Source organism: Hoplias malabaricus, chromosome X1, assembly GCF_029633855.1.
Source record: "Hoplias malabaricus isolate fHopMal1 chromosome X1, fHopMal1.hap1, whole genome shotgun sequence".
NCBI classification, from domain to species: domain Eukaryota; kingdom Metazoa; phylum Chordata; class Actinopteri; order Characiformes; family Erythrinidae; genus Hoplias; species Hoplias malabaricus.
Genome location: NC_089818.1, coordinates 999,101 through 1,018,785, shown reverse-complemented (window position 1 = coordinate 1,018,785; position 19,685 = coordinate 999,101). Strand labels below are relative to the sequence as shown.

The 19,685-nt window shown below is 41.0% G+C and overlaps 3 protein-coding genes across 3 annotated transcripts in view; all 3 read left to right on the top strand.

The window, feature by feature from the left end:
- The first annotated feature begins 112 nt into the window (after positions 1–112).
- LOC136675653 (arginine/serine-rich protein PNISR-like) lies at positions 113–8,312 on the top strand. The gene is made up of 12 exons (XM_066652334.1): positions 113–158; positions 990–1,100; positions 1,376–1,549; positions 2,207–2,439; positions 2,724–2,892; positions 3,163–3,353; positions 3,912–4,067; positions 4,207–4,306; positions 4,943–4,996; positions 5,890–6,087; positions 6,324–7,353; positions 7,759–8,312. Exons 2-12 carry the CDS (start codon positions 1,013–1,015, stop codon positions 7,787–7,789), a joined length of 2,424 nt encoding a protein of 807 aa, XP_066508431.1. The 5' UTR covers positions 113–158; positions 990–1,012; the 3' UTR covers positions 7,790–8,312.
- Positions 7,855–15,664, top strand: LOC136676046 (ubiquinone biosynthesis O-methyltransferase, mitochondrial-like). The gene is made up of 8 exons (XM_066652899.1): positions 7,855–7,860; positions 9,329–9,369; positions 9,507–9,581; positions 11,262–11,414; positions 11,638–11,737; positions 11,896–12,138; positions 14,312–14,471; positions 14,972–15,664. Exons 1-8 carry the CDS (start codon positions 7,855–7,857, stop codon positions 15,130–15,132), a joined length of 939 nt encoding a protein of 312 aa, XP_066508996.1. The 3' UTR covers positions 15,133–15,664.
- Positions 15,665–16,107: 443 nt separating this feature from the next.
- The window catches only part of LOC136675699 (failed axon connections homolog), an 8,690-nt gene continuing 5,112 nt past the window's right edge, over positions 16,108–19,685 (top strand). The window contains exon 1 of the mRNA XM_066652406.1: positions 16,108–16,469. Within this exon, the coding sequence (XP_066508503.1) occupies positions 16,222–16,469 (248 nt within the window). The 5' untranslated portion in view covers positions 16,108–16,221. The remainder of the gene's footprint in view (positions 16,470–19,685) is intronic.

Below are 19,685 nucleotides of genomic sequence, written 5' to 3'. Positions count from 1 at the left end.
GAAATATTATATATAACATCCCTAACATATACTAAAAATGAACATTAACTAAAACCCAATACATTATTTATTATTAAAACTTTTATTTTGTAATCGCAGCGTACTGCTCCAGCACAGGGGAGGGTGCCTGGACGCCATTTTGAGTACAGGACTGAGAGGTGAGTGAAAGCACAACAGATATAATCCACAATAAAACACATAAAAATACAAGTAAACACTAAATAATGCGTTTATTCTGATTTAAAAGAGTTTATTAAAGAGTAACGGTGCGTTCCAATGTGGGCTGCGGTTTCATAAAGCTGTAGGGTTGTTTGAATGACGTTAGTTTTGCAGCTGCGCAGAAATAAATAATCAGAATTAAAATTGCATGAAAAAATAAACGTCTGATCGAAATACAAACAGGCTGGATAGCTGATGTACCAAGCAAACTAATCACTAACGCGGTAAACCTCATCTCTGCTCGTTCTGCAGCTGCTAAAACCGAGATTAACAGTGCAGTACTGAAGCACAAGTGTTCTGGTTTTTCGAATTTTACGTTCCACCTTAAATGGCTTACATTACATCCAATGGGCGCCGGGACTAGATTTAATGGTCCTTTTAAGGTGGCTGGCCTAATCCCAGTAAGAATGGCTTTATAAGAAATACCTTAGAAAAAATATATTCTCCCTCTGTGAGCTCAGGGATTGATTTAATAGCTTTTTCTCCGTATCTCACTCATTTGGTAAATAAATAAATTTGGTAATATATTTTGTTATAAAAAGCTTTTTTTTCTTAAATAACGTTGAATTAGGCCAACTTTTAGCTGCATTTTCGGTACCACAGGTCCGAAGAATTTAAAAATGTGGTATTTTGTTTCCTTGAGAAGTACCAAGCTTTATATGAACTTACTAGAAACAGTCTATCCTTCAGTCAAGGACACAAGTTAGTAGCTAATGAATGAATATTGAAAAAATGATGTATAATATGTGTGTTTTTTTAATTTGGGACAGGCACCAGGAATAATAGAAACACAATGTGGGACCAGGGCGGACAGCCTTGGCCACAGTGGCCATTGAACCAGCAGCAGTGGATGCAGTCATTTCAACATCAGCAAGATCCAGGTATATGTGCATTTAAACTTTTGGACACCTAGCACTCCAAGAGTGTAAGAAGGCAATTCCTCTAGGTTATGCTTGGCATTGAGCATTTACTGGTTGAGTATATTTGTGAATAAATATTTCAACATTTTTGAAATATTAAAATGTGTTTATACCACATTTACCCTTTGGAATAGCACATTACCAGTCTATTTATTTGAAATGTTATGGTTTCAATACACTGTTAATCTCAGTTTATGTGAGTGTGTGTTTGTATTCAGTTTTCTTTTTTATTACAGGTCAGGTAGACTGGGCTGCTCTAGCTCAAGCCTGGATTGCTCAGAAAGAATCGAGTGGTGGCGGAGCAGGTGATCAGCAGCAAAATGGACAGGACATCCCTGGTTTGGACTCTCACAACAACCACACCAACTTTCCAAATCCTGACACTAACTTTGGAAGGATGTGGCAGCCAGGTATGAGTAAATGATTGCAGGATTTGTCCTGTGTAGTTCAAATATCCAAATAAATATAATGAAGCGGGTGTCATGCTTTACATACTTTATTGTCTTTGTACAAGTGTGCAATTAAACTTAACCTCTGCTTTAACCCATTCATACCAGTGAACATACAACTGGGGAGCATTTGGGGGTTAGGTGCCATGCTCATTAGTCATGGATTGAGGGATAAATCTAAAGCACTTCGGGAATTAAAGGCCCATTTAACACATTTTGCACAACTTAAAAGGAAATAATCCTAAAACCAGAGATGAATGAGAAACTACATCTTAAGGTTATTTTAATCAGCCTATAGTCAGCGCTGTCTTAGTGAGCAAAAACCCTTCATTTCTGACATCATTACAAACCAAACTGGAATTTTAAAAATAATAAAACATAAGCACACAAAAACAATACATTAAGAAGTATGAGGGAACATAAAATAGGGTTTTTTTTTTATTAAATGTAAGTATTATTGTATTGAAAATGAGAGGCAGTACTTGAGCTCTTGTTGGATAGAATATAGACATGTGACATTTTATAAGCAATATCAACAGGCAAATTAAGTTTGGTACATTCTTGTTTATTTATAAAGCTATATGTCATAATAAAGCTTTGCTTCTTTTTCCCTCTCAGATTGGGCAATGCATGGTCAGCCCCCACCTCCTCCTATGGAACAGACCTGGATCCCCCCAGGGCCAGGGCCCATGGATGTGGTGACACCATCCGAAGACAGTAACAGCCAGGACAGTGTGGAGTTTCCTGCAGAACCACATCATGCTGTTTTCCCTCAGAACAGCCATGCCTTCAATACTCAGCCTGAACACTACCCCATGGCTCCCATGGGGGTGAATCAGTTTGATTATCAGGTACCATATAAAACATCTGGGTCATGTTTAAAGTTCACAGTAATTTAATTATTATTTTTCACAGTCATTGACATTTTGAAGTTGAATGCAAAATTGTTCATAATTTCTTGACTTCACAATTATATCACTAACAACTTAAATGTGAATTTGGATTGTTGGGTCCAGGCAAATAAATGCAAAAGCAGATTATTTTCTACTAATGAAGACCTTGTAATGAAATGCTTTTTAAATAATAGAACATTATTTAAATGTTATGTGAACAACACGGCTCTGTTTTTGTGTAGCATGGAGCAGCTGCAGCTTCTGGAGGGTATGGTCCCCCTGGATCTGGGTTCCCCCCTCCATTCTGGCCAGATGGGCCTCAGAACCGACGGGACAGACTCCCAGGCTTCAGACCTGATCGCCCTAGATCTCCCACTCAACTCGGCATCAAACCAGACACACCCACTTTGGGTAGGAATTTGTACCCTATGTTTGATTTAAAAAAAAATTTCCCTTTTTCAGATTCTGAATTGTATTTTGCTTTTGAGTCTGTTGTTGGTGTTATAACAATAATTGTAATGTTTCATTTCACCTAGTTGTTTCAGTACCTTTTTGTTGTTGTTATTAGTAGTAAGAGTAGGATGGGTAGAAAACCTTTAGGAGTAGTAGTGGTAATAATCATCATCAGACTGATGATGATAAAGCTTTTTTTTTTTTTTTTTTTTTTCTTTTCTTGTTTAGATGCTGTTAAACGGAGAACATTACCTGCCTGGATAAGAGAAGGCCTGGAGAAGATGGACAGAGAGAAGCAGAAGAAGTTGGAGAAGGAACGGCTGGAGAAGGAGCGTGCCGAAATGGCCAGTGAGGACAAGGATAATGATATGGTAGAGGAAGAGGGAGAGGGCCCTCGGGTGCCACGCAAGAGCAAATTTGTAAGCATCACCAAAAAAACACATACTCAGCACTCAGGAGAAGGATCCCTGAGGTCCCAGCTGATCCATACATACAATGAGCCACTCAGATTTCACTTTTATACTTTCAGGGATTTTCTTTTCCAGTCGGTTTCTGTTATAGGCTTTGTGTTTTTGTCGTTTAAAATGGAATAACATGATCCAATATAAACAAATGGAAGCTGCTGTCCTCTACTCAGCAAATGAATTCATGCTGAAATAGTGAATTCACTTTCATTTGTTTATCTGATATTTTTTAAACAATTTTACTGCTTCTTTAATGTGCAACACCTCTCATTGTAGGGAATATACTTTGCAAAGCAGATTTTTTCAGTTAAGCAGGTAACTTAAGCCTAAACTGAAGCCTATCCGATGGGAGAAGAGGTAAGGTACATTTCCTATGGGACAGTCTTCACTTTTGGCTTAAATCATCCAGCTAACTGAAAAATTCTGCTTTGTTTAATGCCTACAAGGGAAAAATGGAGGCTTCTTCCAAATATTTATGGGCTTTTCTGACCTTCTGTACACGTGTGTTTCCAGGACAGCGACGATGAGGATGATGATGGTGACGAAGTAGAGGCCGGAGATGATAACGTTTTGGGGAGACGACCAGATAACAGTAGCAGAAACTCTTCTCCTGCTCGAGAGGAACAGAGTGAACCAGAGATGACGGAAGAGGAGAGAGAGTTCCAGTTGGTTAGAAGAGAGAGATTTTTTTCCCTCATACAAACACACACTACACACATTAACTAAATATAAATTAATTTTATATTAACTTTTTTTCCTGTAATGTTCATTAAAGAAGTTTACTCTCCTCATCTCTCACCCGAAACAGATGGTGCTGACCAAAACTCTTCTGACCGAAGTCCTCCTGGAAGTGACGAATGAAGAGATCCTGCAGGTGGCCAAAGAGACCCATCGCAAAGCCACCAAAGGTGTGCCAATCTTGTCTTCTGTCCATGAAACTGTGAAGAAAAGCTGCTTCCTCCTCACTGTTGTCTTGTTCATGCACTGAATGACTATATGTGAGACTAATTGATATGAATGGTATTTTTTAAAGCAAGCTTTGTAAAACAAAATGAAAAAAAAAAACTGTATGAAATCTTTAGACCTTCACTGCTAGTGCAAAGGGGAGGAAAAAGAAACTGCAGAGAGAGAGTGGGGAGTTTTTGTGCCTTTGTTTCTTCCAAGAGCCTTCAGACAGGTCTGAAAAGACACCCAAAAAAAACTGCGATGATGTTTATCTCGGAGCAGAAATCTCACTGCTTTACCAGCGGGACTCCTGTTTCAGAGAGACTGCATTAGTACAAAGTGGTTCTCTCTCTCTCCTCCACTGTTGACACACTATTGCTTGGTGCGTGTGTGTATGGGACAAACTTTGTTTGTTAACCCTCTTCTTCTCTCCATTTGTTTTTATTTTTTTTTTGTTTTGTTTTTCCTCATGTTCTTGCCAAAGGCAGCACTTGTTAATAGTGCATTTCTGTACCATCCTCCTTCTCTAGAGACTCTTTGAGAAAATGCTGGCTGTATGTGTTTTAACATGTTGTTCCTGTTGTTGATGTGAATCAAAGCTCCTGCAAAACAGCTGGCACAGTCCAGTGCACTGGCTTCTCTCACTGGCCTCGGTAAGTGCTCCATTTCTCATGCCAACAGGGATTGGGAGGGGGAGGGGTTAAAAAATTGCGTGAGGTTAAAATATTAGGGTGCCATTATTTTTCTGGGCTTAGCTAGTTTTGTACAATGCATTTCATTTATATATTTTGTGGTGGGCTTTTAAGGCAGATGCTTAGCTATCTGCAGCCGACTGCCTTGTATTTGGCCTGGGAACCCCAAACTTTGCACATTTGTGTTTCCCCTGCTCTAAAATCACAAGAGACATAATGGCGAAGAAGACAGGACCAGAAAATTAGTGTTAGGCCATTTATAAGTGTCTTAGTTTCTAGAAATTGGCTGAGAAATAAAAATAGACTTTATTACTATGAATGATTTGTGGTTACATAATGATCAGTGATGTTTTTTTAATAATTATTATTTATTTATTTATTTATTCACTTAAACCTAGCTATTTAAAATGCTGTAATTTTCTTAAAATAAATAAATAAATAAAAAACTTAAAGGCCAGTTATTTAAACCAGAACACCACATAAATGAGTGATTCTTCTATATCAAAAGTGTTAAGTGCTGCTATAGTATTTAAGTCTTCATAATTATTAATGAAATCAACTACTTTGCTGCTTGGTTATTGTTGTTTACCCAGCCATCTGAGCTGCAGCTTGTGTATTAGCTTAGTGAGATGAATCTGGTACGTTAGAGAAGGGAAAACACAAAATTGTAGGGTCCACAGCATGACAGTAACTTAGGAGGTAATGGGACTAGATCATTAAAGCATGCTTCAGTATCTGGAGGTGGTATTAAGAGGGAGAATGTATGTGTGTATAAGTTGGTGAGATCAGGAAAGTTAGTGCTGTAAAGTGTTACTAGGACGTGTTTGCTGTAAGCGTGGGTTTTGTCGCTTCAGGTGGTTTGGGAGCGTACGGTTCGGACAGCGAGGATGAACGCAGCGCTAAAGGTTCAGAGTCGTCAGACACAGATGAGGAGGAGCTCCGGTACAGAATCCGACAGAAGCAGGATGCATTCCGCCGGAAAGAACGAGAGATACAGCAGCAGGAGAGACAGGCTCTGGAAAGACAAGCTCTGGAGACCCACATTAACACAGGTATCAAAACACAAGTGTCGATTTGACTGATTGTTCAAACTAAATCTGATATTATTTATAGTGTACTCTGGATGTGGAGATTTTAGTTGAGCTGGAAAACAGATATCAACAGACTGTGGGCCTTTGCAAAGATCAACTAAATCTTACTGGCAAAATGTTAAAACTTCAGTTTCAGTGTGTTTTGTGTATTTTAGTTTATCCAAAAGTGAATAAATGCTTTTGTTTGTCTCTCACAGAAGCACCAAGTGGAGGCAGCAGGGAAAGGGAGAGGGAAATTTATGAAGATGATCAGTCAGAGCCCAAACACAAACAGGAAATTAGGGATAGAGAGAGGGAGGCTGAAGCAGTTGCAGAAAGGCGCCGGTCACGTAGTGAGGCAGAAGTCAGTGAGGCAAAGAGGTCAGTGTCAGGGAAGGAGCAACCGGATACTAATGGTTCTCCGAACGAACGGCGGAGTCACTCCTCTCGTTCCAGCTCCTCTTCGTCCTCCAGCCAGTCGTCTTCCTCTTCTTCATCGTCTTCCTCTCGCTCCTCTTCTCGCTCTTCCTCCTCGTCTCCGCAAAGAAAGAGGAGACGCAGCCGCTCCGTGTCCCGGGGTGACCGCAGACACAGCCAATCAGAGCGTGGAAACCGGGAGAGGAGGCGGGGAAGCCGGGACAGAAGCTCTGCCCACCACAGGAAACGTAGCAGGAGCCGCTCTCATCAGCGCCGCACCAGCAGGGGGCGCAGAAGCAGGTCGCGAGAGAAGGCAAGAGCTGCGAGTCGCAGCTCCAGCCGAGACAGGCGACGCAGGCGGAGCCGCAGTCACAGCCGCAGGACACATAGGACGACCAGCCGGGAGAGAGAGAGAGAGAGGAGAAAAGACAGGAGCCAGAGCCGAGAGAAGGAGAGCAAAAAGAAGAGAGACAAGGAGCTAGACAAGAGGAAGGAAAAACAGAAGGGAAGAGAAAAGGATAGAGACAGAGAAGGCAGCTCAGTCAGGGAGAACGAGGCCAGGTCTAAGCTGAAAAGACGTGAGAGTGAACGAACAGACTGTCACAGTGAGAAAAACTCACGACAGGAGAGCAGCAGCAGGTCCAGCAAAAAATCCTCCACTAAAAGCAGCCGAAAACGCTCTGACTCAGACTCCAGCAGCTCCCCCTCCCCTGAGATTAGCAAGGGCAAAAAGTCTAAAAAATCTAAGCGTAGTCGATCAAGGTCAACGGAAAAATCTCACAAGTCTGGTAAGAAGGCAAGCCGCAAACACAAGTCTAAGTCACGATCAAGGTAGTATCCATTTTTTTCGCTCTCTTTTTATGATGTGTTAAGCTTTGTTTGTCTCTGATAATGTCTGTCTCTTTAACTAGTTATAAACATATTACAACTGCTGTTTTTTGTAACTTAAATGTTCTTAAGTCTTTGCATCTTACTGAAATGCATCTTCAATGTGGAGATTTAACATGCTGCTAATATCAGAATGTTCAAAAACATCTCCTTGTAGAGGGGGCTATTTTTCACATGTTGAAAAACTTTAATGAAATTTCTATACAGTGGACACTTATTTCTACAGCGACTGTCAGGTGTGATTGTGCCCTAATTTCTGGGTTTAATTTTGTGTGTGTGTTTGTCTGTGTATGTGTATATACACATATATGAGAATTACACTGATGTTGTCCTTGTTTTTGTTCCCAGGTCGAATTCCCCCAGCCGCCGTAGGCGCTGAGGAACACCGTTCCTGACTCGTGCACTTATTTTAAAATTCCATGAGTTTAACGGGCTTGTCTCATTATGGAGGCAAAGTTGTAGGTGAACTCTCAACTCATCCATTTCTACACTTAAAAAAATAAATAAAACAAATAACAAACACCCACAAATCCCTCATACAGTGTAAATATGTGATATTTTTTAATGTCTGCAATACAGGACGTTTTGAATTCTAGGTTTTTTGTCTTTACCTTGTATTATGCAGGACTCATCATTAGGTAGTCACTAGAATCTTGTTTAACATTTTAACAGCCCTCTGTAAGAGGGAAGAAATTCACGTTTAATGTAAATTGTCCCAATAAATCAAAAACAATCGTTCTCTCCAGCCTGGGGTTTTCTTTTCTTATGGATGCACTGATGCAGGATTTCCCAATTAACGTATCCTCTTAAAGGGAGCTGCCAAAATAGACAGTGGATCAAAGCATGTATTTCCATTTAGTGACACACAGAAAGACTTAAACATTTCCTGAACACTCCAGGAGCATGAAGTGTATGTTTAGAAAGCATTAAGTATTTAAAAATCGGTTGCCTCATTGAGTCACTGACAGCTATTTTTGCAAAAATTTCAGTGAAGATAGTAATAAATGTAAAGACATTGAGCAGCACCGATGGAAATATGAATAAATATAAAATGAATGTTCTAGAAATAATGCAATAAACGAAAAGACTGTTTACTTATGTTGTCAGAAAGTTGCCATGAAATCAGAAGGGAACAATAAACATTGAGTGTTAATGAGATAGTGACAAAGCTACAGTTTCTGGCAATTGTTCATTGATTAAAAACTTAATCAGAAACACATATTTGGAGGTTATTGGTCTTCACATACTTTCAGAATGTGTGGATATATGAATATGCAACTAGTCTTTCCCTGCCTCTCCACTTACCTCTGAGTTGACAGGATAGGTTTCTTAGGAGTGTGATGTATGAAACTGGGTCTCTGAGTCTGTGTTTGTAAGATTTTGCAATTTCAAAGTGGCTGACTCACTCATGCTCTATCATCTTGTATATAAACACAACACAGATATGTTAACAAATGAAAACTCTTGATTTACACAAAGTGGGCTCTTGAATATCTTCAGTGATAAATTAAGAGCTTGATATTCAGATGACTCTTTGAATACTCAATATAAAACATTAACATTATTTTTGCAGTATGATTATTATTAGAAGTAATGAACATACCCCTAAAATATTTTATTAATTTTGTTCCATGTTTATTTGTGTACATAGATAACTGAACTGTTTGTGAATAACATTGTAATCACATCAGATCACCATGATTAATAATAAACATGGGCTACAGAACTGTTTCTTTTGAGATGATTAAGGATCCAGAACTAATCTCTAATACTTCTGGGGCTGAATGCCATCAACTCTACACAGCAGTGTTTAATCTACTGAAGAGAACATTGAACACTCAGAACAGAAAGTTATTGCAGCAAAGGCCCAACAAACTCCCTGTTTATCGTCAAATAAATAAATAAAATATTGGACAAGCAAGTGTGCACGTACGTTTTGGTGGAACGCTTCTTGCAGAGGTGATTTTCTACACGACGCATAAACAATGTGACACCAAGCGGTCACAGTGGGGAGGCAGATGGAAGAGTAATACGGTGTAGCTCTGGATATATGTTGTTTAATTTTAGAGTAAATAATATGCAATTATGCATCCCAGGTTATTCAGACACCTCGCTTCTCGCCTCCTCGTGTTGTCCAGGTCACGGGGCCTTCACAGACTTTTACAGCCGCGGTGAGATTCACATCTAACTGATTTATTTATTCTTCAGAATATTATCTCTAAGGCTTTTTTTATTTTGTTTCATTTTAAACACTAGTGACTTACCTCTTAAATACGTAATTACTGAGATTAATTTAGGTTCGGTAATTTAGGAATTGAGAACAGAAAGATAAATTAATGTTATAACGACATGTCATTGTGAATACACAAGCAAAAAAAATAAATAAATAAATCAACAAAGAACTATCGGTCAAATATATATACATGTATAAGCAGAACACTTATAATAGATTAAATAAGTATATGGAGACGTTTTTTAAAATTGTAAATAAAAACAATAACCAGAGGTGTCATAACTATCTTCAATATATATTTTCATAATTATACTGTATGAAAACATAGAAAATCTGAGATAAACCTATGGTAGCTACTCTTATGTGGTTTTTTTTGTTTGTTTTGTTTTTGTTTGTTGTTTTTAATGAAATAAAATTGCAATGTTTCAAAACGGGTTTACAAAGTCTGAGAAACAGATGGATTGTAGAAATATAGAGTGCACATACACTGCTTGGATAAGATGCACATTCTGGCATTCCACACTCCCTTACTTTATCCCATTTTATCATCTCCACTTACTTAAGTGCACCCTTTTTTAGTCCAGTGGCCGGGACCACAATCGAGAAGGTATTAATTCAGTTGCAGCTAATTATCAGCACTTATCAGACATGTTTGGGCCGTGCAACATGCAAGTGTGTGTTGTGCTGGTATGAGTGGATCAGACATGATAAGTCATTTTTGTGATTATGTCCCAGAAATAATTGAGCCAAATGATATTATTCATTCATTGTCTGTGACCCTTATCCAGTTCAGGGCGACGGTGCGTCCCGAGCCTACCCGGAATCACTGAACGCAAGGCGGAAACACACCCTTCGCAGGGTGACACGCACTCACACATTCACTCACACCTATGGACTGTGGGAGGAAACACCAAATTCAAAACCCCAAGACACCACCTGCAGCGCCACCATGCTGTCCCTTATTGTTATTTTATAATCATTTTTGTGTCTCTGATATAATGATAGCATAATAATGCAATTCAGACAGAATTGGAATATAATGAATGCTGAAATATGTGAATAAATAAATAACCATCAGAAAAATAAAACCACTATGAGACCACAGAAAAACAGAACAGATCAGAGAGAACTGCTAAAATGCTGCTGAGTCCCTGTTTATGTAAATATGCCAGTAAAAAAAAAACAATGGGTGATATTGTTCATATATTTTAAGTTGATAAACACTGTGTCCACTTACTGTCCACTCTGTGAGACACTCCTCCGTCATTGGTCCATTTTGTAGATGTAAAGTCAGAGGCAGTCATCTGTCGCTGCACAGTGTGTGTTGATCGTCCTCTAGTTTTTTATTATTGGTCAATGAACGCTGCCGAGAGGGTGCTGTTGGCTGGATATTTTTGGTTGGTAGACCAACACACACACGAACAAGCCATCACTACGTCTGTCACTACTGTGCTGAGTATGATTCACCAACCAAATCATAGCTGCTCTGTGGTGGTCCAGTTTTGGTTTGTGCACCCAGAATTTGCCTTTCTATCAGTTATATGAAAGCATATCTAGTCATGAGTTACAGTGGCATTTACAGTTTTATCCTCTTTAAATCCTCCACCTTCTACTGCAGACTACTTGTCCCAGGTGGACGGCTGGTGTCCCATAGCACTGTGGACCCTACGGAGGTGAGGAAGTTCCAGGCTCTTGCTGGAAGATGGTGGGACGAACATGGACAATTAGGGGCTCTCCATGCTATGAATGACCTCAGAGTGCCCTTCATACGGTCAGCACATGCACTCTGTTTTTCTCTCTCTCACTCTCTATCTCTCACACACATTTAAATGTATTAAAAAAAGAATACATTACCTTTTATGTTGCACTATATATAATTTTTATATCTTTTTTTATATATAAGTAAATACGGAAATATTCTCAGTGGTCCTGCAGCAGCAAAGTGACACAAGGACAAGATGTGATGTAACAGACTTGACATTTGACCTCTTTAGAGACAACTTGTTGAATACGCTGAGTGTGAGGCAGATGGGACGACCACTTACTGGGCTCAGGATCTTAGATGTTGGCTGTGGCGGGGGAATCCTGACTGAGGTCTCACTGGATTGTTTTAACAATTAACTATAGTATTTTAACCACATTTATCAGTGTCCAGCCCTAGTTTACACTACAGTATTATCACCATAAATATTATTTCAGGTGTACTTTTTTTATATATATATAAAGTAAGTATACTTTTTTTTATCCTGTAGCCACTGGCCCGACTAGGAGCGGAGGTTCTTGGAATTGACCCAGTGGAAGACAGTGTGAGGATTGCAGAGCTGCATGGGTCACGTGACCCAGCGTTGCGTCAGCTTGTGCGATACAAAGCCGTGAGTCTGGAAGAGCTTGCAGAGGAAGAGGAAAAGTGCTTCCATGCTGTAATCGCATCAGAGGTGTTGGAACACCTAGCTGATCTTAACACTTTCATAGAGTGCTGTCACCATATATTACAGGTATGTGTGTGTGTGAGAGAGAGAGTGAGTAGTCCCAATCAAGTAAAAATTAATTGTATGTAAAGTATAGTCATATATATATATACATATATATAATTTTTTTAAACATATCTTCAAAATGTTGCTAATACAGTGTCTTTGAAGCTCAAAATGCTTGGAGGAGAACACTAACTGCTCAGTCCTGTTATAACAGACAGCTCAGTTTTTCAGCTCCCAGTGTTTAATAGCCCCACTTTTTGTAATGAGTTATTTAAACATATCAGTTTGGGGTTTTTAGGTATTTATTTGGTTTTACAGCGTTATGTGACATTGCCACTCATCTACCAACAGCATTAGCTCACTTTCACCATGTGTTTTCCGTGAGGAGCGCAGCATGGGTGAGAGGAAACCTATCTCCACCCCACCCCTGTGTAGAAAAACCAAGATTATTTGTACATCGTTCATTTATACTGTTTATAGTCATAAGCATAAATTTGGATATGGCCACATTACATTGTTTGTTGATTTTTCTCATGAAGCACAGCTTATGTAACGCTGTAGATATTGGTTAATGTGAAGTGTGAGTTTATACTGAGTGTAATCTTGTGGGTCAGTGTGTGTGTGGGTCAGTGTGTGAAAGGCTGCTCTGTGGTGGAAGTCTCAGTGTAAATCTCCCGTAATCCTACTACAGCTGTATGTAATGCTGCTACAGCCAGTTATAGAAGGAGACACACATTTTCTGAATATACTCTCAAACATCTGCTCATTTGCATCCTGATGGGTTTTAAATGACGCAGCTGCACAAAATGGACAGAATATTGCCGTTGCAGTTATATTACAGTTGCAATATTTTAAAAATGAATACACAGATCAGATTAAATATTAAAAGGAGCGGCTCATCTATTTGATCAACTTCATTACTATATGGATACATTTAGTTGTAAAATGTAGCTCTGAAATGACAGACTAGGGCTAGACAAGCAGGTGGTGTCTTTGTCACAGCTCCAGGGACCTGAGGGTTGTGGGTTCGAGTCCCGCTCGACTTTGACTGTCTGTGAGGAGTGTGGTGTGTTCTCCCTGTGTCCATGTGGGTTTCCTCCGGGTGACTGTCTGTGAGGAGTGTGGTGTGTTCTCCCTGTGTCCATGTGGGTTTCCTCCGGGTGACTGTCTGTGAGGAGTGTGGTGTGTTCTCCCTGTGTCCATGTGGGTTTCCTCCGGGTGACTGTCTGTGAGGAGTGTGGTGTGTTCTCCCTGTGTCCATGTGGGTTTCCTCTGGGTGACTGTCTGTGAGGAGTGTGGTGTGTTCTCCCTGTGTCTGCGTGGGTTTCCTCCGGGTGCCCCGGTTTCCTCCCACGCTCCAAAAACACACGTTGGTAGGTGGTTTGGAGACTCACAAGTGTCTGTAGGTGTGAGTGTTGGAGTGTGTGTTGCCCTGTGATAGACGGGCGCCCCCTCCAGTGTGTGTTCCTGCCTTGCGCCCAGTGATTCCAGGTAGACTCTGGACCCACCGCTGCCCTGACCTGGATAAGATTTACAGACAATGAATGAATGAATGGTTGATACAACATTAATATAAACAGCTAAGAACAAACAAGAAACATGACATCACCAGCTAACATATACCTCCTTGCTTTGTCAATTTGAATATTTTTAGACTCAATTTAAAAGTAAGTGCAATGAATTGACAGCAGTGCCCTGTAATCAATGACGGATGCTGTAAGTAATGTATGTACTGAAATTGAAACATTTTAAACTGTGATTATGTAGTGATATTACTTTTAATTACTGTTCAGTCCTATAACAGACTGTAATCCATCTGTTGGTGGATCTGTGGAGGTCCTGACCCTTGAAAAGGTCCAAATAAATGATAAAAAACAACAGCTGGACTTCAGTGAACTACAAAGTGCACCTCTTTGAACTTTAATGTCACTTTAGTGTATTCCAAATGGAATATTTCCATATTTAACCATCCATTTCTGTTTTTATATTCATTAATAATTAGTTTTGGCTCATTCTCACACATCTTCTTCTCATTTGATTTTATATGATGAGGATCTAGTCAAAGTTTGCCCTGTGACTAAATGATTGACTCATGGAAGTAATAAGCCCTGCCCACACAATAAAATCTATATTACACAGTGAATTCATTTACTTAGTAAACAGGTATTATGTGTTTGTTTTGTGTTTTCTGCAGCCTGGAGGTTCTCTCTTCATTACCACGATTAACCGGACGCAGATGTCATATTTTCTGGGCATTATCCTGGCCGAGCAGGTTCTCCGGATTGTTCCCAGCGGAACTCATGACTGGGAGAAGTTTATCAGCCCTGTGGAGCTGGAGACTCAGCTGGAGTCCAGTCAGTTCAACACACAAACACTGTATTACTCTATTCAGCATTATGTTTATTAATGAGGGCCAGAATTGTGAGTTGATGGGAACAGGTAGTTATTGTCTACATGTTGCGTTATGCATGGTTCTTACATCTTTTATTTTTAGTTAAAACTGAAAATAAAAAATAACAACAAATCACCTTCAGGAGTCAGTAGCATGAAATGAAATTAGAGTTTTTCAGATCACACACACACATCTATACATATTAACCTCACACACACAAACACACACGTCTTAAAAAGAAATTGAATCCATCAAATTCATGAATTTGGTGAAGGGACTAAAGGACAACCTACATTTCAAAATGTTCTTCCACATGTGGGAGGCAGATAGACTTTTCCAGTAGCGAGATCTGCACTGAAGTTACATAGCTTTAATGTATACACCATAAATAATGCTGTTTCTAATGCATGAGCTGATTTACAATGATTACAACTCTGTGCATCTCTCTCTCCCCTCTCTCAGGTGGTTTCAGTGTGCAGTGTATCCGTGGAATGTTGTATAACCCTTTATTTGGAGTTTGGAGCTGGCAACAGAGCACCAGCGTGAACTACGCACTTCATGCTGTCAAGCAAACAGGAGATCCACAGCCAGAGCGAGAAAAGGATGAGAGGGGAAAGGACTAGATAGAAAAAGTGGAGGAAACTGTGCAGGCTGCTGGGTCTGAATGGTCTGCTTTGTAATTACTGAAAAAAATTTCAAAATAAATAATTTAATATTTTCCCTGACCACATTTTGGTGTCTGACGTTCATTTCCTTTTTTATGAGCTCAATGTAGCAGCACCACAATTTGTAAAACTCCTAATTCGAATTGTGATTACGTTTTTTATGTTGCATGACATCATCATCATCATCATCTTTGCCACTTAATCCATTTCAGGGTCACGGTTTTAAATGACATACTGTGATCTAAATAATAGACATAATATATCGCTTGGCTAAAAATAATTGTATGAGCCTTGAATTAAGCATATTTTCCTTATAAACATTTCTGGTCATAAGGTAATTAGGTCCATTGTGCTTGTTTTAGACAAAATATCACTTTTAATGTTTCAAAAGATCATCTGATTTATGGATGTCTCTCTCTCTTACACACACACACACACTGTTGATGACAATACGGACATGTTAAAGTAGATTAAGGATGCTCCTTGTGTTCTGTATGAAAACCTGTCAATAAACTGTTTGTATTTTGTGAATAACAGAAATAAAATGAATGTTGTTCTATTTGAAAATAATGAAATTATAAATATATAAAAAATGTGTTTTTTTGCTTGTTTATGAAGTACTGTTTTTTAATAATAGTATCAAAATATCCAGGGAATGCAGATGAACATTTAATTCTAATACATTCACATTATAAAATAATTAAAATGATGATGTCGATTAATGTGTCCTATCCTTGTTGAATGAACAAACATAAAGTTAAAGCCACTCATCGACACTAGAAATACAAGGACTTTTAACTTGGAAACTGACGAGGCTCGGGATTTGAGTGATGCTTGGACTCAGCTGCTGGTCGCTACTAGGCATGCGCAGAGAAAGAGCCCGGACTCCGCCTTGTGACGTCACCTCCACAGATGCATGTGTAAGAGACTAAACAGAGGATGCTGTGCGCGCGCGGCGGCTCACCTTGATGCGGCGGCGGCAGGTGCGCGCGCTCTGAAAGTGGATGCAGCGGGGCGCGCGGTGGCACGCGCACGGGCAGGATCAGGATGCAGTGGCGCGCGGGAATCGCTTCACGCGCACTGGTGGTGGATCTGGGTCGGAACCGCAGCGTTCCGGTTCCTCTTGGGCTGCAGGCAGACGACTACCACTCCGTGTCCAGCTGCGTGCTGGCCTTCCGCCTGCACGAGTACGGCGCCGCTATGTCCGAGTCCTGGTGGAGGAAAACCTTGTATCTCACAGGGGGAGCGCTGCTGGCCGCCGCCGCGTACCTGCTCTATGAACTGCTCTCAATCAGGTACGGTAGAGGAGATGCTGAGGAGGAGGAGGAGGAGGACTGCAGATGGTGGGTGGCGTGTGTTGCACTGCATTGATTTGTTGTGGATGGTATGGGCTATTACTGGTCTGTATGGGAGGGTAATGGCCTGCATTGGTCTGTATGGGATGGTAATGTATTGGTCTGTATGGGGTGGTACTGGTTTGTATTGGTCTGTTTTCGGTTGTATGGGGTGGTACTGGTTTGTATTGGTCTGTTTGGGGTTGTATGAGGTGGTACTGGTTTGTATTGGTCTGTTTGGGGTTGTATGAGGTGGTACTGGTTTGTAATGATCTGTATGAGATGGTAATGGGCTGTATTGGTCTGTATGGGGTGGTACTGGTTTGTATTGGTCTGTTTTCGGTTGTATGAGGTGGTACTGGTTTGTATTGGTCTGTTTGGGGTTGTATGAGGTGGTACTGGTTTGTATTGGTCTGTTTGGGGTTGTATGAGGTGGTACTGGTTTGTAATGATCTGTATGAGATGGTAATGGGCTGTATTGGTCTGTATGGGGTGGTACTGGATTGAATTGGGTTGTATGAGTCGTACTGCTTTGTATTCAATTGTCTTTGTATGGGGCTGTGCGGAGTAGTAATATTTTGTGTTTCATTGGTTGGTACTGGTTTTTATTTTATTATTGCATGTAGTTGTAGTTGTGTCTGGGTAGTATTTAGCTGCTGAGTTCACTGGTACTGTCATAATACTGCATGAGGAAGCTCTTCAGTGGATGCTATGGGGTCATATATGGGGGTTAGTGTTTACATAGACGTAGCGTACACTGGATTGTAGAGTTATCTAGGATTTTACAGGATTATATAGGTTTGCATTAGTGTGAACGTGCTGCAGCTTTACCATTTGTACCCCCCCGCCCCCCATCCGTGTGTGTGTGTGTTTGTGTGTGGGGTGTTTGTTGGGCTCGTGCCGAAGGGAATTGCTCATATTTCTATAAATATGAGCCTCATGATTGGAGGAAGTCACGTTTCTCGGGTCACGTGTGAGCAGGAGCTGTGGGCTCGAGCCCCTTCTCCAATATCTTCCTGCTGAGGAAACAGAAACGAGCCCAGCTTGTTTACGTCTGTTCTTCTCGCGCTCAGAACCTCGCGAGACAGAAAAGTGTACACAACACATTTATTTAATAGCGTTTTGGTGGAAATGCGGTAAAAGAAAAACAGTGACATGAAGCACGTGCCAGATTATGCACGGAGGTTTGGCGCGAGGAACGTGATGTTCTTCACCGCGCGCGCACACGCACAAATGTTCTCACGCATAACCAGGCGCGCACTCACGCGACGCCCTTTATTGGCCCTTCACGTGAGACTGGTGTTATCTCGAGGACAGATTTAGCCCCACATCAGCATAGCAACAGCATATAGACAACAACAACAACAACAACAACAACAGTCTTGCTCCAAAGGTCTCGCTCCGGGTGACTGTCTGTGAGGAGTGTGGTGTGTTCTCCCTGTGTCTGTGTGGGCTTCCTCCGGGTGACTGTCTGTGAGGAGTGTGGTGTGTTCTCCCTGTGTCCGCATGGGTTTTCCTCTGGGTGGGTGACTGTGAGGAGTGTGGTGTGTTCTCCCTGTGTCTGCGTGGGTTTCCTCCAGGTGCTCCGGTTTCCACCCACGGTCCAAAAAACACATGTTGGTAGGGTTAGCCTAACCCCTGTGAAGGACTGGCGCCCCCTCCAGGGGATGTTCCTGCCTTGTGCCCAATGATTCTGGGTAGGCTCCAGACACACCAGTAAATGTCAGAGCTGAGATGATTAAATATTAATGGTGTCCTACTGCACTCCACTATCTGAGATAATCAGATCCCAGCCACATTCAGAACTCTTTCCATCCATTACATTCCTCTGCTTTTACTGAAAACCACATTAAACTGGCTTCAATTCACATGTGCACCTTGTTTCTCCAGTTTTAGTTCATCACACGGGCTGTTTTGTTTTGTGGGAGAAAACCCATGTAGACACAGGAGAACACAATTCCTCACAGACAGTGATTCACCACACTCTTGTTGACCCGGCCTCCATTAATATTACATTCTGTTCTTTATTTCAATATGGTTTATATGTGGAGGGGTCAGGAGACTTAAAATTTATAGATACCTTTACGATGAGTGAATTCACATACTTTAAGTTGCTGATGGAGGTGTACAGATGCTAACACAGTATTATATGTCCATAGGAAAGCTTAGATTTTTCAGAAGGAATGGAACACAGTATCAAAGTCAAAGACATCCGATCCCCACTTCCATGGAGGAGTAAAGCAGGGTTGCACCACACTAGCAGCTAATTTTAGCACAGTGCCATCACACACACACACACAATCTGCTATAGGGCAAATCCCCCAACACACTCTATCAGATTACACACACACACACACTTTTCTTATTCAGCCCACACACACAATCCAGTATAATGAATTAGTCACTGAATCTGTGGTTTAGCTTGTCCAAATCTTTGTAGACACCTTCTCATCCAGCAATTCACGGTGAGGATTAATGACGGAGTGTGTGATGCATGGGGATGGATTGGTGCCCCATCCAGGGTGTTCTTGCTTTGTGTCAAGTGATTCTGGGTGGGTTCCAGATCCGTCGTGCCCTGAACAGAATGAACTGGTGACAAAAAATGAACGAATGAATAAATGAGGTTAGGTGTTGATTCTGGTTAATCAGCTGATGTAGATTTACTGGATGGTTTACTGTGATGGATGATAAATTCTCACAGAAGTATAGAACACAGTTTACAGCTCAACAGCCCACGGCTGAATGGCCTACTACCCCTCTAGGCTTTTCTTTGGCCTTGATAATGTTGACTTAGGCTCATGTGAAGCAAGTTCTGTCTTAAACATTGCTTTAACTCGCTTCAAACCAGTCTCTCTCTCTCTCGCTCTCTCGCTCTCTCGCTCTCTCTCTATCTCTCTCTCTCTCTCTATCTCTCGCTCTCTCTCTCTCTCTCTCTCTCTCTCTCTATCTCTCGCTCTCTCTCTCTCTCTCTCTCTCTCTCTCTCTCCCTCGCGCTCTCTCTCTCTCTCTCTCCCTCGCTCTCTCTCTCTCTCTCTCTCTCGCTCTCTCGCTCTCTCTCTCTCTCGCTCTCTCTCTCTCTCTCGCTCTCTCGCTCTCTCTCTCTCTCGCTCTCTCTCTCTCTCGCTCTCTCTCTATCTCTCGCTCTCTATCTATCTCTCTCTCTCTCTCTCTCTCTCG

Coding starts and splice junctions, on each gene's coding strand:
- LOC136675653 (XM_066652334.1), top strand. CDS start 1,013: ATGTGGGACCAGGGCGGACAGCCTTGGCCACAGTGGCCATTGAACCAG. Junction 3,354..3,911: donor TGCCACGCAAGAGCAAATTT/GTAAGCATCACC, acceptor GTGTGTTTCCAG/GACAGCGACGATGAGGATGA. Junction 4,307..4,942: donor CCATCGCAAAGCCACCAAAG/GTGTGCCAATCT, acceptor TGTGAATCAAAG/CTCCTGCAAAACAGCTGGCA.
- LOC136676046 (XM_066652899.1), top strand. Junction 9,370..9,506: donor GTGGAACGCTTCTTGCAGAG/GTGATTTTCTAC, acceptor TATGCATCCCAG/GTTATTCAGACACCTCGCTT. Junction 9,582..11,261: donor CACAGACTTTTACAGCCGCG/GTGAGATTCACA, acceptor CTTCTACTGCAG/ACTACTTGTCCCAGGTGGAC.